At 34.4% G+C, this 26879-nt stretch overlaps 2 protein-coding genes across 3 annotated transcripts in view; one reads left to right on the top strand and one right to left on the bottom strand.

The window, feature by feature from the left end:
• Positions 1–22164, bottom strand: part of LOC129248998 (transmembrane inner ear expressed protein) — a 28795-nt gene extending 6631 nt beyond the window's left edge. Inside the window, exons 1-4 of one of the 2 annotated variants that reach the window (XM_054888600.1) lie at positions 22005–22164; positions 7743–7939; positions 3281–3433; positions 3019–3168 (exon numbers count right to left, since the gene is read on the bottom strand). In XM_054888600.1, coding sequence (XP_054744575.1) covers positions 3044–3168; positions 3281–3433; positions 7743–7851 — 387 coding nt within the window. In that variant the 5' untranslated portion in view covers positions 7852–7939; positions 22005–22164 and the 3' untranslated portion in view covers positions 3019–3043. Of the gene's footprint in view, positions 1–3018; positions 3169–3280; positions 3434–7742; positions 7940–22004 lie in introns of those variants that run through there. The other variant, XM_054888602.1, reaches the window with a different exon arrangement.
• A 3043-nt stretch (positions 22165–25207) lies between these two features.
• Positions 25208–26879, top strand: part of LOC129249001 (UPF0047 protein YjbQ) — a 46938-nt gene continuing 45266 nt past the window's right edge. Inside the window, exon 1 of the mRNA XM_054888606.1 lies at positions 25208–25395. The gene's annotated coding sequence lies outside the window, so the exon portion shown is untranslated. The remainder of the gene's footprint in view (positions 25396–26879) is intronic.

The following is a 26879-nucleotide window of genomic DNA, read 5'->3' on the forward strand; positions in this document are numbered from 1 at the left end:
TGAGAAATCTGGTGAGCGGTCGTTTAAGTGTTAACATAAATACTATGACATTCACTTATAGGTACAATTAGAATTTTCATATTATGATAATATTTTTAATAATACTATTAACACTGTGCAACACTTGAGATAGGCCTTTTAGTGAGATGGTGTAATGTGTGGAAATTTACTTTCAGCGAAATTTCAAAAACAATTTTTGTGGGTTTTTGAAAATTTATGATTTACACGATGTGTGTGTTAAGAAGTTTACATATAATAAATACGTATTGCTTATTTAACATATGCGAATATTTTTTTTTGCCTTTTGTATTTTGTCCCGCAGTAAAATGTTGCAAGTTTTTGTAGAGTATATTATTATTAGCATACATAAATTCAGTTTACAAAATCTTGGCATCAAAAGTTCGTTGAAACTATGTACAGAGAAACTTCTCCAAACGGATACCTCTATTAGACGAACATGTCTTTTGGGCGGAAATTTTTTCCTATACCAAGACGACGGGTTGTTCCTCTTTGGGAACTCACCAAAATCGGCTTTAAACATCTTCAGGCCGGTATATTACCAAGTGGTGCGAACGAGTATTTTTGCACTTGGCACAACTCCAATAAAAAAACTTTTTAGCAGCGGCTGGCCTACCAACAATTGAAGAAAGAATACATCAGATTCAAGCGAGACTCATCCCTAAACTTCTTTTCCATCCAACTCAATTATCGACAAAGGCATCTTAAATATAAACTGATCCAAAAGCCCACAAAAAGTTGCTTCTGTTATGTATCAAATATTTGGAGTCGGAAACAAGCTACAGTTATCTAATCTGATGGTAAACTACCAAGCAACAAACCCACAATGGAAGATAACGAAAATATCCTGTGACGTCAGCCTATACAAATTTGCAAAAAAAAACTACATCACCCGAAGTATTCCTTTCTATATTCCAGGATCGCAAGGCATACTATATAGCTGACAATTAGACTTTGTGGTTCACAGATGGCTCAAAATCGGATAACGTACCAGCCAGCTTTGCAGTGGTTGATACAAACGGAGACGCTCTACGGATGCAAACTTTGCCGAACTGTGCATCTGTTTTTGCTGCAGAACCAGTTGCCGTTTGTCATGCTATAAACATGGCCTTGGAAAATGACCTTAAAACTCTCATTTGCACCGACAGCAAATCAGTTCTCAAAGCAGTTCTTAACCATCTATACAATTCATCAAGCATTAGCAGAATAAGAGATACGCTCATTGGCAAGGAGGCTTCCTTACGCTTACTTTGGATACCAATCCATATAGGAATTCACGGTAACGCGATGGCAGACAGTGCGGCCAAACAAGCCGTTTCAGCACCGATAACAAAAGATCCCACATACGAAAAGAGAGATATTCTGTCAACAATTAAACGATATCTCAACAGCAGAATGAAACTAGAGTGACTAAACTACACCCACCATCACTACACTACCATAAACCGAGAGCATATACCCCCACAATACCCCGCCGGTGTAGGGAAAACACAAATAAAACATTTCTTCCGGCTACGTCTCGGCCACACTATTGATACACATCAACAGACCCTGACTGGGGAGCCACCTCCAGTCTGGGCACACTGTGGAGAAGCTCTCTCTTTAAACCATATATTCCAGGATTGCCCCGCCTTGGTAGATGCCAGAAATCATTACCTAATCTTTTCATAATGAATCCAACGAAAACCTCCGTTGAGCGGACGCATTTGCAAATCTTGCAAACATAATTTTTCCAAATAAAACACAATTAATTCCGTACGTTTGGTATAATGTCATCACTGAGTGTCTGTATGAAATTTTAAAAGAAATAAGTCCGATTATATTTATTAGGTTGAAAATTGGAAAAACACAGGCTGCGCTCACGTCAAAAATAAAGAAATTATTCGCACAAAATAGATGTATGCGGACAATGCCGATACAAAAATATCATTTAAGAATGTAGTAGATGGTAAAAAAAGATATAATATATGAAAAGTGCTTGGACTGGTTTCGCAAATATTCCCATATCTGTATCGGTAATACAGACAAAGACAAAAGAAATCGCCAAAAACGATTGTAACGGCTGACTATAAAAATGGCGGTGCATTTCTGGTGAAAGTGATGCTGTGGAGATGCAAGATGTTCTGTAGTTTTTAGAAAAACTTCCAGCATATCCTAGTCGGCTATAGCCCTACAGATATCCATAATGCTGACGAGACAGGCCTTTTTCTTCAGAGCATTGCCAAACAAAACTTTAGCTTTAAAAAATGAGGTACGCCGTGGAGGCGAATTATCAAAGGAAAGGCTTATTGCCCTATTTTGTGCAAATATGGCAGAAGAAAAATAAAAACCACTTGTTATTGTATTGGCAATCAAATAAGAACGCGTGAATGGCATGTGAAGCGTTGACACAATGGCTACTGAAATTCGACCGAAAAATGGAGTAGCAAAACAGAAAAATACTGTTATTTATAGACAACGCAGCATCTTACCCTCGTGATATACGTTTATAGAATATCAAAATATTTTTTTTTACCTAGTAACACGGCTTCAATTTGCCAGTCTTTAGATCAAGGAGTGATATAAAATTTTAAAAGTTATCATCGAAACCTGTGCTCAACCGGGTTCAACCGGAAACCATAAAGCACTGTTTCCAAAAAGCAGGGTTTGACAAAAATAGAAATTCGAGCGCGAAGATGACTTGCCGCTAGCAACGCTGGTTTCGTTATTTGAATTATCTCATCGAATAAATAAATAGAAGAATATGCATCAACCTATGAAAAATGGTGTTTTCAACTCTAAATCCAGTATTTTCTACTTGTCTAAGCCTTTAACACGTTTGAACCTGTGAAAAGTAATACATTTTTTTTTGTCACATAGTGTAATTAATTTCAATAAAAGATTGAGTTGAATATAAATATAATAAAAAGAAAAAAACATATTTATAACTTATCACTTAAGTTTTAATAAGAATTTTTTTTTATACAAATTGCGCAAAATTATTTTATACAGTGCTGCAGCTGCAATGCATGACAAGAAAGAGAGATCAAAATATTTTATACAAAAAAAATCTAAAAGTACCAGCGATATTAGGCAAATATGGACACAAATTCTCCTGAAGTATACTAGTAATTTTTCTATCAACATCAGTGCTCTCTTTTTTGCTATGTCCTGCAACAAATTATTTACATTTAATATATAATCACTTATAGTACTTATAATTCATAGATTCAACGCCAATAAACATAATAAGCCAATTATTATTTTCTAAGTTCTCTTTCACCTTTTTGTAAATCCATTTCGTCCATTTCAGAGTTTTTGATTTGCTGAAGTTTTTCACGGAATTTCTTCGTTATTTGCTTACGTTGGTAGTCAGCTTCTATTTCTTGTTTTGTGCGCGGTATCCGGAAGCGAATGCAACAGCAGACCATAATTACTAGATTTTTAAAAGAAAAAAAACTGATTTTTTTTAAATCTTCATGAAAGAGTAGAAACTTATTAGCTCTTAGCTATCTATGTATGTACATATGACCACGAATACTGCATATTTTTAATACTTATATATTTAAATTCGAACAAAAATTTAAGATTATTGAAAGGCAAGTTGCCCAAAAAGTCAATATATCAATTTTTTGTGTAAAATTTAAAGATAATATTAACCAAAGTGTAAAATATAATATAGTTACAACTATCCTCACAGGATAATGGTTCTGAACAGTTTTCTGACTACTCCGAAATTTCTGAGCACTGGAATAAGTGCCATAAGATGTTATCTAAGATTTTTCCAAAATATTCGACATTTAGCCTACCAGAGCGTACCTCACCTTCGACGTCCATATCACCAGAATAATATCGTTGGAACCATTGGATTGCTATTGAATTCGATACTGTATTGGCTCCATAAACCCCACTTCTCTTTAGTTTTTTGATTTTCACTTTTGCCTTTGTGATACATGAGTGTCGATTTTTTACCTTTAGCTTCACCTTTAAATTGTCGTATGATAGGACGCCATGCAATGTATCGTAAGATATGGGTCACTACAGATATCTAGCGGAAATCATTCGAAATTTGTAATCTGGTATTTTAATCCGTATTTTTAACAACGCCTACTTTCAAATACTAGAACTATATGCATATTCCTTATAGAATATGTAAAACCGGTCAACGACTGATTGACTGACTGGCTGTGAGTTGTTTTCAAATGCTTTGTTTTGAAGGTTTGCATTTTCGGCTTTTTCTTGCGAAACAACCCAGGATATTTGGTGGTGCGCTGCGTTTTAGACCGCCACGTAAAAATCCTCCTCCAATGAAAAAGCAAGCAAAGTATCGGATGAGAACTACCTACTCTGATGACGATCACCTCGAACGAACTAAGAGCTGGTTGATGTCCTAGTAAAAATAAGGTAAGGGTGATATATTCCTGCTATTCAAGAGATGTGATGGACGGGGTAAGGCAAGAAGGACATTAATTAATTAATTAATAATTGGCGCGTACACTTCTGTTAGGTGTTTGGCCGAGCTCCTCCTCCTATTTGTGGTGTGCGTCTTGGTGTTGTTCCACAAATGGAGGGACCTACAGTTTCAAGCCGACTCCGAACGGCAGATATTTTTATGAGGAGCTTTTTCATGGCAGAAATACACTCGGAGGTTTGCCATTGCCTGCCGAGGGGCGACCGCTATTAGAAAAATGTTTTTATTAATTTTGCTTTCACCGAGATTCGAACCAACGACCTCTCAGTGAATTCCGAATGGTGATCACGCACCAACCCATTCGGCTACGGCGGCCGGCAAGAAGGACATTTGACCCTGTGCTATTTACTACAACTCCCATGTACACGAGTGCAAATTCGATGTTGGATTTTTGGTAGAAGAGAGGCTTCGGTGCCAAGTATAATACCTACTTTCATTCACTTCGGTGGACAAGAGTGTCGCAATAATTCGAATGGATACAAACGTTTCGGTTCTGACAGTATTCGATGTGGTACCAGCTGTTGGTAGCAGAGGAAGAAGAAGGCCTACTCTGCGTTGAAACATCACGTGGAGAAGGACTTGGCTTTATTTTGTATGTTCAACTGGCGCCAGTTAGCACGAGTTAAACTCGGCCAAAATTGTGTAAGCGGTTATCAGTATACTTTTTTTAGAAGTATACAAAAAACCGTTCATTATTTTTCAAACATTTTTGATTCATCAAAAAAAGTAAACCTTCTGATTAATTGTGGGGTTCTTCAAATGGCTGGCTTGGTGGTACGTGCACGTGGCAACTCAGTTTATCAGCGCACGTATCATAAATTGGAGGTGAATTAGGCTAAAACAGCTAATGAAGCATTTATGCGCAGCATTTTCAAAGAATAAACAACAACAACAACCAACACTTCAAAATTGAAACCAAGCGTCGCACTGTGCCTATAGACCCGGCGAGGTGGTAATATGGTATTGTCAATTAACATACAGGCTGGGTAGTGCATACTCATTTGGGAAGTAAGTTTTCGGTATTTCGAAACGTTGTTCAAATGAAAAACAATCCATATCTAAGGGTGGAGTTTTGATACGGAGTCTTTGTCACTTTACTGAAGCGAAGAAGCAGTTCCTGTGCCAAAATCGAAGAAAGACACTTTCTGACTTAATTAAGTAATGCAATTGAGGATTTTTTGTTCGTGATATAAGAAATTCGGACAAGTTGTGCATTCCTAAATCCTGTTGAAGATTTTACACACATTTGTAGACCAACCATAGGAACCAAGGAAAAAATTAAGATAACGAATCACGTCGCTTGGTATTTTCGTGTAACGCAATTAAAGGGATTTTCTGAAAAAGCGAAACGAGGTGCCATCAAAAATAAAACTACAGTCACATTCCGACAATTTGTCTGTTCGTAACTGGATAGGTCATCGTTCGTAATCAGCAAATACTCAACTCCCCTCCCTTCCTCCTCCATTCTAATCTAACCTAAGTGGATAGGTCAATGTTTAAAGACAAAATGGTAACTGTAGTTCTCTGCGGATCAATCCTATCTGCGCTTTATTATCGCTTCTAGTATTATTTGTTGTATTGGAGGCGTATTTACGCTTCTTGAGGGCGTTAATTTTTATGGACGGGTCCGGCTCGACGCAACCTATTTTTCGACAATATGATACATCATATACCTATATATGTATAATTGGCGCTTACACCCTTTTTGGGTGTTTGGCCGAGCTCCTAATCCTATTTGTGGTGTGCGTCTTGATGTTGTTCCACAAATGGAGGGACCTACAGTACAAGCCGACTCCGAACGGCAGGAATTTTTATGTGGAGCTTATTTATGGCAGAAATACACTCGGAGGTTTGCCATTGTCTGCCGAGGGGCGACCGCTATTAGAAAAATATTTTTCTTAATTTTTTTGCTGTTTCACCGAGATTCGACTCTACGTTCTTTCTGTGAATTCCGAATGGTAGTCACGCACCAAGGCATTCGGCTACGGCGGCCGACAATATGATATAATATGATTTAATTCAATGTGTCTATCCCTATACTAGCAGGCATTACAATTTTTCGCAGCCCGGCAGGCCTGCGGATGTCGCTTTCTTGAATTAGTTTACTTCATGATAATTATCAAGAAGCTATCCGGAGAATACCCAGCCGAAATTGGAGGTTGTGAGCTAGTTGAACCATTCAACAAAGGAGTCGCTTCTGGACATGCCCAAGTGCGTGGCAATCAGAGTGTTTTCCGCAATACCTACCCCTGTCAATAGCCCCATCTCCAATACCCAATTGGCGCTTACATCCTTTATTTGGAATTTGGCTGAGCTCCTCCTCCCATTTGTGGTGCGCGTTTTGATGCTTTTTCACACCGACCTACAGTTTTATACCTCCTTCGGATATCAGATGGTTTTTATGAGGAGATTATTCATGGCGAAAACACTCGGAGGCTTGCTTTTGCCTGCCCATGGGCCAACTCTATTAGAAAAACGTTTCCTATCGGGTACTACCGAATGGTAATCGGCTACGGTGGCCGCAATGCTTTTTAACTGCTATAATAAAATTGGGTGCAACATGTGGCTAAAATTGCATTTCTTCTCTCATATTTGAGCTTTTTCGGCAAAATATGGGCTCAGTTAGTGACGGATAAGGATTCATCAAGATGTCGCTGCGCTCGAAAATCATTACCGAGGAAGATGGGAACCCACTATGTGGGCACATTACTGTTATAGTTTTATGACAGATGCCCTTAAAATCCAACAAGAGGAAAGCCAAGCGCAGCATTGCCCTTTAAATCATCATCACATCAATAAAAGTCGAATTGAGTATTAAGTTGGAGATTTTTTGAGTAGTGCTACTACTGCAAGGAGGCGCAAAATGAGTCCCCCTTTCGGAAGATTTATAATGTTTGCAAATGGCGCCGTATGTCAATCTTAGACAAGAATTCCATCACTCAAAATCATTTTTTTTATCTAGTAAAAATGGGTGATTAATTTTGCTCCACTTGGTATTATTATTATTATCATTTTTTTCTTCTTGATTGTTCTTAGTACATTCATTAAAAGAAGTGGATTTTAGTCTCGATATTAGTGAAATAAAACATATTTTCAAAAATATTTATACTTTACAAGTACAATGAAAATTTTGGCATTTGTGAGATATTGTTGAGATTTTTTAAGGTAGTGCAAGCTTTTCTAAGGAAAACTTAAATAAACATCTGAATACGTTCATATGTACATACGAAGAAATATCCATACATATATATTTATGAATTCCGTTCACACATACAAATACTTAAAGAGATGCCGAGACATATCGCAATTATATGCCACGCGCGAAATCCACCAATAGTGACGGTCTCCAGCCAAGCAGTTTCCGACTCCTCTTCTGCACTCATTGCTGCTGATGTGTAAGCACCACTAATAGGTCGCGTAGTTTATTGTTTAGAAAGTTATTCAATTTCAAATTCAAGGAACTGTGTTAGGCTAAAAAAATTCTTTACACAAAAAATTCAATTCTTTGCATTTAGAACTCGAAGTAAACTTAAAATTTATTATATGCACGAAATACTATTTCAAATACTGCTTTGATGTGGAACTATTTTATATTATACTAAACATATACAATATATTAAATTTTAAATTTATTTTAATTTTGCTCTTCCTCGGAGGAAGCGTTAAGTGCAAAAGCTAAAGGAATACTGAATTTGAAATATCCTTAACGGCAAACTTCGTTGGTTTTGACAAGAATGAGCAACCATATTAATGCTCCATTGTATGGGTGCAGTCCATTGAATACAGGGTGGTGACACTCATTGAACCTAAATTTAGTTTTTTTATTATTTTTGATGATGGATGAGACAGTCAACTCTTTGAAAGAGCGTATGAATAATAAAATAAAGAAGTAAAAAAGTTGAGAGCCAAAAATTTTTTTTTATTCTAGCAGAAGAAGTGTACTGACCGCAAACCCTGTATACACCTACTACAACTAGCTCATAAAGCAACCAACACAACATTTGTAGATGTTACGATGATATTAGCAGTATGTTTGTATATTATGTTCATTATCTACACACATTCGTATTTGAATACTCATAAGTTTGTGTGGCGTATGCTAAGTTGTGGCGAAATAAAAAAGGCTGGCAAGTGACACCAGAAATTCTGAACTGGGAGTGCCATATCAGGCGCTGTTCTTATGCTTTTACTTTCGCTATTGTTATTGTTTTTGCTCGTTTTTTTTGTGTTTTCAGTAGCTCTAATTCACTCACATACGACAAGGCGAGCGCTGACTTTGCATGCCGCTTATAGGCGGGCTGCTGATGACCTGAAGTTTTTGCATGCGTGTAGGTGGGTTTGTCCGCCTAGGTGTTGATGAGTGCACCCAGAAGAAAATTTCGGCATTTATGAGTCTCAGAACTCTCAGGTGTGTGCGCAAGCAAATATCCTTCAGAAAAGAAAATCAAAAAACAATAAATATCTGTTTTGTATCGAAGAGATAGTGAGACACACATACTCGTACATCCAAGTAATAGCGCACTGATCTCGCATCCGCTTTCATTTTAAGGGGGAAGCCTACTGTGACAAGGGAAAAAACAGGCTTATTTTCCGGATTTTATTTCTAACAAAATATTGCTCGTACATAAAATCTATTTAAACTCTTATCTTTATTATATATTTAAGTTTTTGAAAAAAAAATTTTAAGTCAAAATATTCAAAACGGCCGCTGTGGCACTTCTGCAAGCGCAGGTCCGCTTTTCTTAGGTGCCTAAACGGTGTACATGAAATCTTACGTTTCGGTGATCTAAAACAAAAAAAAAAAATATTGTTATCATATACATAGTATTGACTCTCGTCTGACGTAGGATTATGTCGATAAAAAATGTTGGCGTTGAAAAAAAAATTCTTGAAATTTTTTTCTTTTTTTTTGCCTAAATTTGATGTTACTATTGTTTATAACAATTTAACAAATAACGATATCAAAAAAATCCTATGTCAGACGAGAGACACTATTACAGAGAATATATAATTAAATTTTTAAGCTGATTCATTTATCAGAACTCGAGATATCGTGTACACCGTATAGAAAAGCGGACCTGCGCTTGCAGAAGTGCCACAGCGGCCATTTTGAATATTTTGACTTAAAATTTTTTTTTCAAAAACTTAAATATATAATAAAGATAAGAGTTTAAATAGATTTTATGTACGAGCAATATTTTGTTAGAAATAAAATCCGGAAAATAAGCTTGTTTTTTCCCTTGTCACAGTAGACTTCCCCCTTAAGGTGAGGAATGCCTGTTGGTTGAAAAGGTAATTCAGCCAGAATCCAACTAGCGCTTCTGCACCATTATGTTGCCACATCCTCGCTATCGACTTGTTTAACGGTTATTTACAGCATGACTAAATCCAGTCTGTGTGGTTTAAAAACCCTATTAGGTTGTTGATGTCTAAGCTAGATAGCTGTTCGAAACTCTCGGGCAGTGGTTTGCTCAAGAGTGACATTTTCTCCTTCCATAAGGCAGGGCTTTCACAGCGGAAATGGAAAATCTTTTCCTTTTTCTCAGTTTGTTTACAACTTTGACAATGTGCGTTGTGAGGGATGCCCATTTTGGCTGTTTGTTCCCCGACAGATCAAAAGCCAGTTATGACTGTCGTGAGTCTCCAGGCGTTGTTTCATGTTTATCAATGTTGACATTTGTTTGAGGTTGTAGGTGGGCCATAACGTTTTGCTAATTTGAAATGTTGTCTGGTCTCTCCATCTACAGTCCACAATTCAGAGGTATTTTGAGGAAATTGTATACTTTATTGCACCAAGTGGTATGAATAGAATCGATATTCAGAACATTATTGATGTCAGATCCTCTGCTTTTTCGATATCTTTAATCTTGACAACGACAACGATGCCACTTAGACCACGAAATGGGTTCGTTGTGAGCCACGGGGGCTGGGCTACATTTCCCTGTCCATATTGAACCATCCTGAACTTTTGACAAAGCGTAAAATGTTGTTGATACCTAAAGTGTATAGATTATCTATATTCTTTAGGAAGTAGGATTTTAAAAGTCGATTCCTGCTTCTGCCTAGAGCTGGGCATGTGCATTTCTGCAGCTACGACAGAAATCATGTATACGCCTAATCTCCTTGCATGATTTCCTATGAGACAAAGTCCTGTTAGCGCCCCTACTAAGGTCCTGATTTGAAGTCTACTCAGTTTTATAATACTCTTGGACAGACGTTGATTTAGCCTTGGCCATGTTTGCCTAGCAATTTCACAAATGTTAACGCTGATACATCTTTGGTTTGCAGAACTGATTAGTGCGTCCTTAATGAGAACCTTACAAGTTGCGAGAGGTCAAGTACCTTCTCTTGCAGTTATTCTGGCCTACACTTCCCTGGTATATCTCTGTGGCCTGGTATATCTCTGTGGCTAAGATTATACAATATTGCTTGGCCATCTCATTTAGAGATTGGCGACAACGAAAGACACTCCTTGATGTTGCTTGGAATGCATCCAGAGCTCGAAGGGCAGCTACTCCAAGTCACTGGGTACATCCGTGTAGGAGTCTAAGATGGTTGAATGTCCATGTATGACAAACCTCCATTGTGAGCTCGACGCAAGGTGGTAAGGCTACTCCTACTTTATTCTACCAGTTTAGAAGTTGCTGTAACCGAATCCAGTGTCTGAATTGCAGTTTGGCTATCCGAAAGAAAATCGATATTGCCCTTTAAAGATAAATCTGCGATTAGTGAAATTCAAGTTTCCCCAATTGCCTGTACTTCCACCTGGAAAACACTGCAAGTATTGAGAAGACATACCGATTTTTCTAGCCTAAGTCTATGCGAATATATACCCGCTCCAATACCACAATTCATTTTAGAGCCGTCTACATAGACTGTAGTGTCGAAGTTGTTCCATTCCTCCTGAGATTGTAGGAGAGTGGTAAAAATCTTATTGAATTTCATCGTCATACATGCACGGTCACATGAATTTCTTAGAGCAATGCCATGAAAAAAGTTATGCGTGCTGCCATGGATTGATATATTCTTAGTTAAATGACCGTACTTGAAGTTTTCCGACTGGGTTTAACACCTTTAGTAATATGTACCTCACTATTCCTCACCGACTCTTCGATTATTCTCTACCCGTAGTATGCGGTGTTGCACTCTTTGCTTGAAACGATAGGCCATAGTGTACAGAAAATTATTAACATGTAACGAGAAGTGAAAATTTGAAGCTATGCTAAGTTTTTCAAAATCAGATGGATTTTTAATTCTTATCGTAAGACAAGCACTTTTGTATTGCAACACCGTGAGACAAAAATCAACTTTCTTTATGTTCCAGGACAAATAACATCCACACATAAAACTATAGATTTTATTTAGTAATGCAGCCTACTCAGGTTTGTCAAGAATGTAATATTTTAAAGAACTTTAAAGTTCCAAAAGGGAAAACTAAAACAGGGGTACCCACTGCGTATACTTTACGAGTCTTTCATAGGAGGAAAGTTCAGCTACATAGCTGAATATATTATATTATATTTCATTAGATATCCATAGCAATAACATAAAGTGAGTATAAGTATTTCAAGCCACTTTTTGAAAATTTAGTTCTTTGAAACTTTAAAGTCCTTAACAAAGTTAATTTAATGAGAAAATGAAAAAAAACTGAGTATGCAGCATTATAAAATAAATAAAATCTACATATTATATAATTCTTCGTGCATATGAAAAGTGGATAACTTTTACAAGTAATTAATTTTCCAAACATTAATCGTCAGAACTAACCGTTTGAGTACCAGGGGTAAAAGCACTAAACTAAACAGCGAAACCGCAATTTCTCTAAATGAGTACGAAAAGCGGTAAGCAGCGCGATAGCGCTTGCCATATTTTCTGCCCAAAAGTACCAATACCAATACAAAATTGTATTATTGTATTATTCTGCCTACTGTAAAATGCACAATTTATAGTGAAAGGAGCTGTGTGAGCTCAGTAAATTGGAACGCGCGTCTTTAACAATCGGTAACGTACCGTCATCGCCGCGAATTTAGAAGGTCCTCCGCTGCGCCATTTTTGAAATTTGCAAACCATTTGCAAAAAAAAAAACTAACAATTTTTTTTAATGGCTATTAGAGACCTGCTATTCGAAGTGCGATTACGAGAGTTGCCTTTAATATTTTGCGCACAATAATGAAAACATAGTAAAATAATAATGAAAATGGTTTCTGTTTTTCAAAATATTCTCCTTGGAAGTCATTACACTTCGGCATTCGCTTGAATCAATTTTTAAAGTACTTTTGCCACTAAGACGCAAAATAAAAAAGGCATCCCTACTACTTTAGAATAAAAGTTGGCAGCCAACTCTTTTTCCATCGAAACATTCGATCTTTAACTTGGCCGGAATTCGGCAATTTAGGTCTCTAGAAAAAAGTTGACTAGGAACTTTATGTTGCTCGAAATGTTAGAGCTTTATATTCAACGAAACTGAGCAGCTCAGGCTTTAAGAAAAAACTGAAATTGACAACCAACGTTAAGTTGGCCAATTTGCTAGAGCTTTATTTTGTCCGAAGCAGTTTGATATGATTTCCATTCGAATTGCATTATTTGTATTCTATTTCAATATGTGACAAAATGCTACACTGTCCAATAGCAGGACATTACTTGCATCACCTCAAATGAATGGGACACTCCCTAGTGATGGTATTAATTTGTTTTGTTTTGTTTTGCTCGGACGGATGTGTTGAATCAAAAGCATACAATCACATGGATACCTTTATATACCCATTTACATATGCACGCACACGCACTCCTATACACATACATCAGCATTTTATAAAACTAAAATTACGAAAATACTTCGCGTATCTCTTTAAGATAGCAAAGTGAAAGTTCATTGCAAGTCTGACAGGCGGTGGGAAAGGGAAAGCCGCATAGGTATTATGTGCACGGTGTCCAACAGCGTCGTCTTTATGGCGCTTTAAAGGTGATAAACAGCTACTATGTAGTCGAATAAAACTTGTATTTTTACTGTTCTCTTTTTTGTTTTGTTTTGAGCCGCGAAGCTCTTATCGAGTGTCTCACCGGTTGCGCCGGTTAAATACCTTAGCGTGACCATTCCAATGGCCATTTGGCTGGCTTTCATTTAAGTGTACAATCATTTTTACATTTATTCGGCTACATACTCACATGCTGATATAGTATGTATATACATATGTGTGTAGGTAATAGTTGAGCAAATCATTGACTATTTTTATTTTGCCTTCATATTGTGATTGCGTTTAATTATTCAGCTAATCTACTTAAATATTCTATTCTCAAGGGATATGTGCATTGTATGAAGTTGTCTTGATTTTTTTTTTGCATTTGAATGTATTTTATGGTTTTGAGAGGTACGAAGTTTTGCTTTAATATTTTTTTACTTTAGAAGACGGTATTGTAACCCTTAACCTGTTGGGGTGTCGTATTGGAAGTACAATGTATAGGAACCTTTGTACTCCAGACTTTATTAATGATTAATGATAATATTGTACTTGTTTACTTATCCCAAAAATGTCGTTCAGTGCCCGTGTTCGAAACCCGCTGTGGGCACGAGTCACCAAAGTGTTCGAAAATATATTTTTTTAATAAATATTTGTACTCTTAGGAATATTCTAAGATGCAATTTGAGAAATTATAACTATTTGAAGGCAACGCTGCAGAAGAGTGCAGGGTTTTTTTTTGTTATCTTCCTTTGCGTTTTTCTTTTTTCCACAGCCGTGGGTATGATGATTCAAACTGTTTTCAACAGATTGGTCTAAAAATTAGTATATATCTTCTTAAATATTTTATATATATAATATTTATAGTTATATATAAAATAAAAACATATATTCTTCAAGCTGTCACGTAAGATTTTTTTATGGATACATTTTTGTTAATTTAATATTTTGAAAATTTAATTTTCAAAGGTTGATATACAAATTTAAAAAAAAAAATTTTAAGTTACTCTGTAGATAATTTATCATATATATATATAATATATATACATATGTATATACAATATATTTTTCCACTAACTTTTTCATAAAAAAAGTGTTCAAAACCTTACATTTTTTTCAAAAACGGCTACTTTGCTCTGCAGATGATTTATCAAATTTTGTAAATACTTTTTTCATTAATCTTTTAGAAAAAAAATTAAAAAAAACATACATACAATGTATACATTGTATAACTGACTTTTTTTGGGACAAAGAGCCTCATTTATCATAAGTTATTAGAAATTAAATTAAAAAAACATACATATGTAAAATGTACATATTTTAAACCAACTTTTTTAGAAATTGTAAATTGTAAGTGTAAATTTTTTGTTCAAAAATGGCAAAGCCCATCGGTAGACAATTTACCAAATTTGTATGCATTTATTAACTAACTTAAAAAAAATTTAAAAAGTTTAAAGGTGTAAATTTTTTTTTTATTGACTAGATGATTTATCGAATTTGTAAATACTTTTTTAACTAATTTTTAATGCATACATTTTATAACTGATATTTTGGAACAAAAAATAAATTGAAAGTGTAAATATATTAATTTTTTCCAAAAAGACTCTGTAGCTCATGTATCAAAATTGTAAATATTTTTTAACTAACTTTAGAAAAAAAATACATACCTACAAGGTACATATTTTCAACTAACTATTTTGGAAAAAATGTTTGAAGTGTACATTTTTTTTTTAAATGGCAAGCCTCTCGGTAGACGATTTATCATATTTGTACTAACTTCTTTAGAAGAAAATTAAAAAAACGTGCATACAATGTATACGTTTTATAATTGACTTTTTGGGGGAAAAATATTATTTAAAATGTAAATAAGTGCAAGTCCGTAGATAATTTATCAACTTAATTAAAAACAAACAAAAATTTTAAATTGTAGATATGTTTTTTTTGCAAAAATGGCAAAGTCCGTCTTTAGATAATTTATCATTTAGAAAAAAAATGTTTAAAAGTATTAATTTTGTTTTTAAATGGGTCCGCGGTAGATAATTTATCAACTTAACTTTTTTTAAAACATTAATTTTTTTTCAAAAATGCAAATAATTTTTCAAATTTGTAAATTTTTTTCCTAATATTTCTAACTAACTTTTTTAAGAAAAATTAAAAAATGCAATTTCCTAATATTTCTAACTAACTTTTTTAAGAAAAATTAAAAAATGCACATACGATGTACATATACATATTTTTTAATAAACTCATTTAGGAAACAAAATTTTAAAAGTGTAATTTTTTTCCATTTTTTATAAATACCTTAGTCGTTCTGTAGATAACTTATCAAATTTGTATACAATTTCGTAACTAACTTTTTTAGAAAAAAAAAATGTTACATATAAATTTATAAGTAAGTCACATTGTACATAATTTATCTATTTAAAAAAAAAATTATTTTTATATTATAAAATTTATATACAATTTCGTAACTAACTTTTTTAGAAAAAAAAGATTTTACATATAAATTTATAAGTAAATTTTTTTTTTGAAAACGGCTATGTCGCTTTGTACATAATTTAACGAATTAAAAAAAATTATTCACTTCTTTCAATTACAAAATTGCGGAAAAACTGTCTCCCATTATTATTATTTTTAGTTTTTTGTGTGTACTAAACGCAAATAAAAATAAAAAAATTCCACGTCTAACAGCTTCTTAAAAAAAATTATTTGTATTATCATTTTCCAATTTTTGTGCCATCGGGTTGGTCTTATCCCAAAAGCAAAATATATTTATCTTGACTATAAAATACGATTTATTTGAGTGGAAATTTTTTCGCAAGAAAAATTAAAAAATTAAAAACAAAAATATCCATTCCCATGGCAACCAGATCTGGCTTTCCCCGACCAAGGGCTGCCGCCCCTATAAAATAACCCCGTCTAGTGCGCTGAACCAAAATATTCGGATTTGATGACAAAATCTGTAACAGTATAAACTTTGGCGCCACAAAACAACGTGAAAATTTTAAATTGATTCAAGTTTCATAAAAGTATATAAAAATATAGATGAACAATCAATAAAAATTAAATATTTTCTGTGGAATTCCTTAATTTTTAGTTTGGGGAACACGAACTCCATTATTTTCGCAAAACTGTTTTATGGTCGATCTTTACTAACATGACGGTCAACTTCGATTATTTCCGATATTTTATCGACATTTTTTTTAACATCAAAAATGCCGCAACCGACGAAACCAATAATTGCACAGAATTAGCTGTTACAGTATCAGCATCATAAACACCATTCACAATTTCAGCGACCTAGCTTGCATTTACGCCTTTATCAAAGACAAACAAACAAACAAACAAACAAACAAAGTTTTCCTCTTTATAATATTAGTATAGAAAAACTGTAAAATTTACTGAATTTTCATTGTTAACACCCTGTAGCTCCCAACTGAATGGAACAAATAAAAAACAGTAATGAATTTTTTTAGTGTGAAATGCCGCCTTGACAACGGACATAAACTTTAAATTGTTCGATCGATACTTTACGAGACATTGATTACTACATCCATCTACCGAGAAAATAATGGATTTATTTTCCTCCAAACTAATAATTGCGGCTAGTTTCTGTGAAAATGCATAAGTACTCTTTAGTAAATACAAATAAATATTATCTCAACTTATTTCAGTTCTCAAATTTTTTTCTTAATTTCAGTTTTTGTGTATTGTAAATATTTCTGGTCACCTAAAACTGAAACTGTGGAAATAATGGTCCACTTCTTCCGTTTCCGGTTTGTTTATTCGCTTAACTAACTGTCTGCGAATGTGTGCAATCACAATAAAATGTATATGCGAGTACTTGCAAGGTATTGTCTATTGAAAAACTTCTCAAACTCCCAAAATATGATTTTTGTTCTGATATAAGACAAGGTATTTATTGTCCAGTCAATCCCTTGCATGAAATTCCTCGTAAACAATCGCATATCCTTTCACGCGTAAGTTTCATTTATTTTGGTGAGTTTCTCAGCGTTTTGTGTTTGGTGGTGTATTCAAACACGCCTTCATTTATTCATCGTGCCAAATAGTTAGGACATGGCGAGAGACAATTCGAGTTGAGTTGTATTTATGGCGAGTACCATACTTCCTACTTTTAACCAGTTTTTCGAAAAATATCCATCGCTGCTGCACTCCACCACGAAGCGAAGAGGTGGAAACACGAAAAGCAAAGGTTCACTGCTGCCTGCGAGTGTCTGTTTGTCTGTCCCAAAGAATGCAGAAAATTTTTCGAGCACATAATAAGTCACTGAAATTTTAAAATAATAGAAAAAAAACTGTGCAAATTTCTAATTTTAATTTCATCAGAGAAAAGGCGTAGAAAATCGAATGTCGTGCGAATAGAGTTGTGCTCCATACTTTGGTTAATAAAAAATAAAAATATAAAAAAAAGACTATAAAGTGTGCGTGTGTAAGTGATAAAACCTGAAATTGTAAGTGCTTCTATTCGTATTTGCATAATATCAATGCAATAATAAATGGAATATATTTATGATTGTAAAATGCAATGAATAGATTTTATAAAAATAAAAAAAATATATATTAATGAAGAAAATTTTCATTTTCACGGTAATGAGTGCGCCTGCTGCTTTGGTCGTGGTTCGTGAATGAGCGAATGCGAGTACGACGTGAACGACACACATACGCTAACGGGGCGAGGGGCGCGCGACACGTAAATGTACCGTGGCGTTCTTTGTACCATTGAAGCGTTCTCGTTTAGTTGGTAGCATACTTTTAGGCATTGTAGCGTGGTGGCAGAGTGGAAGCGTAGAAGCGTATAGCCGTGCGCGCGTGTGTGTGTGTGTTTGTGTGCGTGCGTGTGTGTACGATCCAAAGCAGAAAAGTGTAAAGTGTAAAGTGTACCGCAGAAGAAAGACAGTGAAGCCAGCGAGGTAGCAAATAAAAAGCAAGAAAGAGTGCACAGCTCACAGTATTGGCGAAGTCGCAAGAGAACAAAAGGAAATAAAGAAATCCAGTAAAATGTGATAGAGTCGGTGTAAGTGAAAGACAACGATGATGAGAAGGCAGTAAGTGAACAAATAGTTTTTTTTTGCAATAAAAAAGTGAATTACAATAAAAATAAAAACGAAAAAAATTCCAATACTAATCGTAACGGGTATAAAAAACCAAAAACAACAACAAAAATGCGCAAAACCTCCTGCAACGATACGGCAACAATCAATCGAAAAAATGGTTATAGTAAGTAGTAGCAGGTAGTGTCCGAAAAGTGTACACAAAAGCGATATGGACTATAACTAGCGAGCAAGTGAAGTTTTTGAATGTGCCACTGCCACAGCTACTACATACATAACGCACATACCACATACTTACTACATATGCATAATTACATTGTACGTGCAACCGAGGAACCGAGCAACTAATCAACCAGCTAACCAATCGACAACCATAAGTCAAAAGTCAAAAACAAAATAAAAAAAAAATAAAATAAAAATAAGTAAATAAAATCCTACTTTGTTAAATATTGTATTGTATTCAATTTCTCTAGTACGGTTTTCGCACAAATGCAATTTAATCGGATTTCGCCTTTTTGCGGTTCATATTTCGGGTTTCGAGTTTCGCTTTTCGCGAAATAAAAACACATGTAATAAATAGCGTGTCTAAAAGATGAAGAATTCAAATGTGTGCCACAAAATGCAGGCAATCAGTTCAACAAAGCAATTCAAGCAACAGCACTCAATACAGCAGCCCTCCGGAACGACCACCACCCACTCGTCCTCGTCGCCCACACCCATTTTCACTTCGTCGTCAAATTCAGGCAAATTGTGATCGAAAACCCCGCTATTCGAAAAAATGAGGAAAAAGTAAGATTCTCAAATGCATTTTATGAATAAAAACAAAAAGAACAACTACACTTAAGTATTGACTTTATGTCAAATGACTTCCATACGTACATATGTGTGTGTGTGTAAAAGTCCTAGAGCAATCAGGAATCAATGCTCGTGGCAATCAAAAATTCTGTGCTACTTTCTTTCGTGTTTTTTTTGGTTTTTTTGATTTTTACTTCTTTTTTTAATTTTTTTTCGTAGCCTCTCTAACCTTGTGTTGTGCTAATATGCCTTTGTGGTGGTCGGCTTAAATTCGCCTTCATTCATTTTGTTTCAAATGCTTTTACGGTCTGTGTTGTGGAAGGAGACCGCAACATTTTGTTATGTCACACCCGGATGTGTGAGGTTAGTGCTTGAAATAAATATTACCCTTGCGCGATTGCACAAATACAAAGACATGTATTGACATAGAAGTTGCTGCCGCTACATTAAGCGGAAAACGGAGGATTTGGAAAACAGAGAAAAAGTATTTACAATACATATAGTACATAGATATACATGTACATATTTGTACACCTACATACATATGATAGCAGATGACTGCATTCCTTGCAAGAAGTTAGCGTTCAAATTTAAAGTAATCCTACATAATTTTTTGTGTTTAGTTTAACAGTTTATTCATTTTGGAAAAATTCCGTGATTCTTAAGTTAGCAAACGCATTATAATTTTCGAAATTCCTTCACATTTTTTGTGCGTAAAGGTATTTCTGCAAAATGAGGTGAACGCACAGTGTATGCACTTCATGGAACGAATTAAAAACATTTGAAATTTGATTTTTTAGGCAGAGGCTTTCGATTGATATAAAAATTATTTATTAGTTTAAATGCTTTTAATTTTCTTCTAATTAAATAAAGGTTATGCTCACTTTCCATGTAAGGCATAGGCAAAAGTCAATAACAATGAAACGATTGAAGTAAAAATATTTGGGGTTTTTCGTAATTAAAATAAAGGTACATATGTAAACTGTAAAACTGTAATGGCCTGCAAATAATTTAGTTTTCGTATTGTCATATTGTGAGCTCAAAGCTCAGAGCAAATTCAGTTATTTCTCTTATAAAGGGTGCTTAAGTTTCTAGGGCCGGTGTTGTTTTTGAATAAAATACAATTTTTTTAGGAAATTATTGTCATTTCTCTTTTTTATTATAATATTGGTATGGCTCAACTACGTATGGAATAAAATATCGGTCAAATGGCCGCCGCGGCCTCGGCGGCACACCTCCATCCAATGGTCCAAGTTTTCGATGACGCTGAGGCATAATTGAGGTTCTATGCCGTTAATGTGCCGAATTATCGCATCATTTAACTCTTGAATTGTTGCTGGCTTATCGACGTACACCTTTTCTTTCAAATAACCTCAAAGAAAGAAGTCCAACGGTGTCGTTGACGTTTAGGTGGGGTTCACATTCAACATCGGCCCTTGAAATTTAACCCCCCTTTATATGTTTTTGTCGATATTTATTTTACATGATTTTAATTTAATTTATTGTTTTACTTTATTTATATTTATTTGTCGACCTCATTTAGAAGTCACCCTCAGTAAATTTACACTCTTGGGTGCGTCTGGTCGATCAGCTCACAAAATAAAAATACGAAAATTTAATAAAAAACTACAATAAAAATTATCAAGATTGGTATGGTCCAGACCGTTTGCTTGAATACTGAAATTCCTGAACGTAAATTGATCCAAAGATATGATACGTGGCATGAAGCTGCATATGAACTACAGTGAGTATAGCGAGCTTTACCCAGGGGGACTAACTGTCTTCCCAATGACCACTAAAATAGTCATAGCTCAAAAACTATTAAATTTTCCATATAACTTTTTTTTATAGTAAAAAGGAAATTTTAGGCAAATATAATATACACAGTAAAATGATGAAAAACTCGCCGAAATAAACAAAATATTAAATGAAATTATATTTTTTAAATTTGTTTTAGCCAAAATTTGTTTTAGTAATAATATTTTATTAAACTGAGTATACTAAGCTCATATTTTTTATTATTACCATTTTGAGAATCTTTCAAAATCCTTTTGGATTTCAAGGTTTCTAATATGTATAAAAAATGATTATTGCCAAAAGTTTCAAAAAAATCGAACACTATTTGAATTTTGCTAACTTTTCGACGTAGTCTGAAGCCTAGACAGACGGTGGCGTTAATCGGTATGAACGACTTAATTCCAAGTTATCTAAGAAATTAAGTGCAACTAATGTGAATTGACAACTAGATTTAATTTTCATAATTTAAGCGGATTAAGGGAATTTCCGATTGCTACATTGCCGGAAAATGACAGTTAACATCTATTGTGAATAAAAAATAATGCAACTTTTAAAGAGAAGAACAAGAAAGACTGGATGCAATGCTAGTTTGCATGAACACGTTTGAAATTATATTAATTATTTTGATATTTCGGAGTAGTTTGAGAAATTGTAATTTCCGATTTTTTTTAATAAATAATTATTTCTTAGTTCAGGGCAGCTAATGCCCGTATTTGTTGCCTGCGGTTCATGTTTTTCTTACAAAACTATGCAATAAGCAAATAAGCTGTTCACTAATCAGGGTAACAACCGTCTAGAATTTTTAACAGAATTAACGCCGCCGTTTATCTAGGCTATTACACATAAAGAAAATATTATAAGAAGTAGGATAAAAAGTATGTATAAATGTTTTCAATAAAAAAACTATAGCATTACCATATCATAATTATCATCAATTCCAGGTTGACGTGCTTAACGTCATTTGGACGTTGTTATATCCTGATGACGTTTCGACGTTTTTTAAGTCAAAAATGACGTTTGTACGTTCCTAGTGACTTTTCTCATCTGACAAAATCGATGGCTATCGAAGATGGGATTTATGCTATAATATGTTCCCACGCCACAAAATTCGCTTTCTAAGTTATTCGCGAATTGCCCTGTTCCCGCGCATTCGTAATTCACTTTGCCAGCTCTTATTCTCCTTTTCGTTCTTGTTCATAGCTTTTTATTGTTACTTGTATAACTGTCAGTGGAGTCCGTCTCCCAGAAATTTTGATTCCAAAATAGTTATCATTAGAAATTTTATAAAAAATATCAACCAGTTGATATAAACTTTTTAAAGGATTTACTTCCAGGTTAAACTTTAAGAGGTGGAAAGTTTCTTTGAAGATTATTTGTTTTCCTCCACCATTATTCAGATATTATATTTAGCAACCTCCTCGACATAATAGTTTTTGCTCCCAGAACAATCGGTTCTAGGTTACCGGAATGACTCGGACTTACATCCAGCCAAATTCTGATGCTCCAGCAGCATTCTTCGTACATGCATGCTGCTACAAAAACAACTAAATAATTGTGTTAATAATTTCTTTTTTGCTTGATTATTATAATATATTTCTGGTTATCGATAAATTTTCGATAAAAAATAGGGAAGACAATGATTTCCTAGTAACTCGCAAGGCAATTGAGTTTGAATTTGAGATTACTTACTTTCGCTATCAAAATTTTTTATGGCGAAATATGTAATTCGAAGGTAATTGCCAAGTGAATTATGAATGAGATAGCGAATCACAGATGACAGAGTGAATTACGTTAGCTAATATTTTTGCGTAGGTGCGTTTGTACTGGCGTAAAATTTGATCAATTTAACTTCGAAAACTGACAAAGTTTATATATTGACTATCAAGAATACGGCTTTTATATTCTTTCATTGAAAAATCCCAAACATTGACGATGGAAAACTTCGAGAAGACAATTTGAAATATAGAATTTTAACGTTTCGCGTTCTTTTAAGATTTTTTCCAGAAATCTATTTAACAAATAATTCAGCAAACGTTGGAAAAAAATTTTTGAATAAAACTGAGCAAAGAAATCGTCTTACTCAGAGCCTAATGGAATTAAATGAATGTGCTTCCTTTCCTTTTAAGCTTTAACAAAGTTTACTAGAACTTTTTTGCAATTAAGTATGTTAATGGAATGGCCAAATGTGCAATATGATTTTAATTTTAATCCTTTCAAACGAATGTTTAATGTACTCTAAATGTGATCTATCATCTATATTTTTTATATACATTAAATGTTTAATAAAAAAATCTTTGTATGTATTCGATATGATACGTTTTTTGGTGAGAAACAATATTTTGTCCCATTAAGTGGGAAGCTTTCCTATGGCGAAGATTTGGTAACACGTATCCCGTCAAAAAATGACATTATTTTTTTTCTAAAATACCAGATTGTTCTTCAAAAGAAATTGTTTGCCCTAAGGACATCAGAAACAGGGTTTACCATAAATCATAATTAGTTGATAGTCGATTACTTTTAATTTTTTTTTGTAGGGTTTAATAGGCAGATGGTACCCACAATTGGCATTAACTAGTAAAGAAAAACAATTTTTCGGAAAAGTTGTATTTCCTTTTTTCAAGGTAGTCGCCTTTTAGCACAAAACATGGTGTTGGAACTTTCTTATACCTTCCGAAAAATATTATTTCTTGAACTTCTAAAAATATGCCTCGGTTTCTTATTTACTGCCTTGATTTGACAAGCATCTATTACCACCGAGCAATTTTTTTCGAGTTTAAAAACATATAATAGTCACAGAGACCAAATCTGAGCAAGCGATTCCCAGTGTGGTTCATTTAGTTTGGCCAAATTACCAATTTTGCTATGCAAAAGTGAAAAATTCAATTTACCGTTTTATTATTATTGTTGTTCCTACAAATATTAAAAAAAAAACTTATTATTTAATAGTTGAAACATAACCCGAAAAAAGTTTTAATTGATTTGAAATTGTAAAATTTTCTGTATGATATTAAAATACGTACTTCATTTTGACGAGCAAAAAAATTTTAACAATATATGTATTATGAAATATTTGTTATATATTGTTATGGGCTAAAATTTTTCACAAAATTACTCCTCGCAAAATTTACTTCATGTACCAAAGCTATGAGTATGCACATATTTCGGTCCGATATACATTTGAAACCTTTTTCCACTTACTCTAAAAATCTTCTTCTTGTTCGGCGTATCTATGCTGGATGTTAGCAATTACAAACAAACATTATTTTGGTATTCGCCATATGGTTGTCAGGTCATATTTTTAACGATGTCATTAAAATTTGTGTCTGTTTCTCGCTACCTCTGTTATTTCGCCAATTGTTTTGAGATCTCTGTCCACTATTTGATGTTGTCAACCCAAATCATTTTTTCGGCCAGTTCCTCTTTGTCCCTCACTTTTTTCTTGTATCAGCAGTTGTAAAATATCGTATTTTTTACCTCTTGAAATATGACCGAAATAAGCGGACTTTCCTCTTTTTATGGCCCCGAGCATGCTCCTTGAAGTTTGCATCCTCTTGGCACTATGTCATTTGATATTTTGTCAGTCTAGCTCATTCTCATAATTGTTTCCTTAATGTAAATGGCTTTTATTGTTTACATTTGCCACGCATTAAAATTATATTGAACAGTCCGTTTTTTAAAGGCATATTTTATCCCAGTCACCGTAGTCGAATTTGTTGGTGCGTAACTACCGTTCGGTAGGAATCGCGCTGAGACCATGAAACATCAAATGATTAAACTATTTTTTCTTATCGCGGTCGCCTCTAGGTAGGCAATGGCAAGCCTGATTGCATCTTTGCCATGAAAACAGCTCTTTGTAAGAAAATTATTTGACGTTCAGAGGCGCCTTAAAACAATTTGTACATATGTATTTGTCGTAAATTTTATATTTTTATGTTAATTTAATTTATTTTTAAATATTTCGTTTGCCGGTTAACAATAAACTACTATTTGTGATAATATTCGAAATAGTCATTAATTTGGATTTTGTATATCCATAATAGATCACTGTACCAGCTACAATGGCGAGTTCGAAAATTTACTCGTCGGTTGCGTGCACGTTGGTAGAATTTCGTTAAAGGCGCAATAACGAGTACCAACAAATAACGACACAAAGTAGAATGTGTAAAAAAGAATTTGCAAATTTTCAGAACTGTCAAATATTGTGTCAGTTAGTCGAGAAGAAAAATCTTAATGTGCTAATTTTTTCCACTTGAATTGGGAAAAGAAAAAAGAAACACAGTGGCATACATAAGGAAATTGTGTACAAGTGAGTGTTGTTGGCTCTGTAGAGCGTTTCCCATTGCATACAATCGAATTTTCATCAGGCATATGAGGCAAGTGTCTCGCCTACCTGTCTGTCGGTATGTCGTATTGTGCGGGTGTGTGTACGTGGCGTGCGGTGACCGCGTACTGTTATGTCAATAATTAATAAAAATTCCAAGAATTGTGAACCTAACACCGATGGGATGGGCCACAACGGATTACTTGTGCTTGCTCAAAAATTCCAAACAGAGTCCTGTTTCTATTTCTAATTGGAATTATATGTTGTGAAATGAAATGAAATGACTACAAACTCATTTCGATTAGATTTGCAAAAATAGTAATATGAATGTGCTTTGGAGTTTCGGAGTTTCCGCGAGCTTCAGTAATACGAGACGTCACCGTGTTCACTGGAAGAAAATTGATTTTTGTACATTGTGGCTGGCGTGTTTTGGTCCGCTGTCATTGCTGCCACAGTGCGCAGTGTATGTAAATTTGTGCATACCTTTTTATGTCGAAACTCCTTCAAGGAGCCAGTTCGTTTGTACTCGAGCTACTGACGCTACACAACTTAAATAATGTAGCACCAAATGGCAATTAGGGCGATAAGGCACGAATTTGCATTTGCGGCAAGTGCCTGCAGCACAGACAGCGGTTGATGCCATCGTTACACATTTTTGCATGTGCTTTGTATTACTTGTATGCCGAGCGCTACCATTGTTCTCTGTTCTCTTGCAAAAGGAAGGGACAAAAGGGCAACGACACACTTAACAAAAGTGAAAAACACTCAACGCTGCAAAAGGTTGTACTACATTTGCAAATTGAAACGGAAAAATAATTGCAAATATGTAAAGGTTTCTAAGTTAATCAGAAAAACTAGTAAAATGATCCGCATTAAGACCTTACTCAATATGTAAATAGGGATATATGACGTATGAAAAATTATAAAGGTTTAAAATGTGTCCAAAGACATTATCAACCAATTGGGCAGTTCTCCTTTTCCAACATTTACATACAAATCTGCATTTCTGCATCTATACTCAGCAAAATAACCTACCTGTGTGAATATTAAACAATGACCATTGTGGCTGCGGCCACTGCTCATGGCCTCGATTGCCGAATTGATGTGAACGCTGCAACTTGCGAGTATAATAGGGGAATAAGAAGGAAGGTTTTCTCGAAAATACATTCATATGTAATAAGTTTGCCTGATATATGTACATGCATACATGCCTACTTTGCTGTTTGGAGTTCATTTATTTCATTTCTTTGGATTACGAAAACATGTATTTAAAAAACAAAAACAAAACTAAGGGGAATGTGGACAACCGCTTTTGGGGGTAAATGGGTACCCCATTGGAAAGCTGACAGAGTACAAATTAAAGTTATTTTATAATAGTTTTTCACGAATTTTTTATGAATACTGTTTAAAGTAAAGAAATGCGAACAGTTTTAAATAATAAAGTGATTATAACACTAAAACTGTTGAGA

The sequence above is a fragment of the Anastrepha obliqua genome, chromosome 5 (assembly GCF_027943255.1).
Source record: "Anastrepha obliqua isolate idAnaObli1 chromosome 5, idAnaObli1_1.0, whole genome shotgun sequence".
In the NCBI taxonomy this organism is placed as follows: domain Eukaryota; kingdom Metazoa; phylum Arthropoda; class Insecta; order Diptera; family Tephritidae; genus Anastrepha; species Anastrepha obliqua.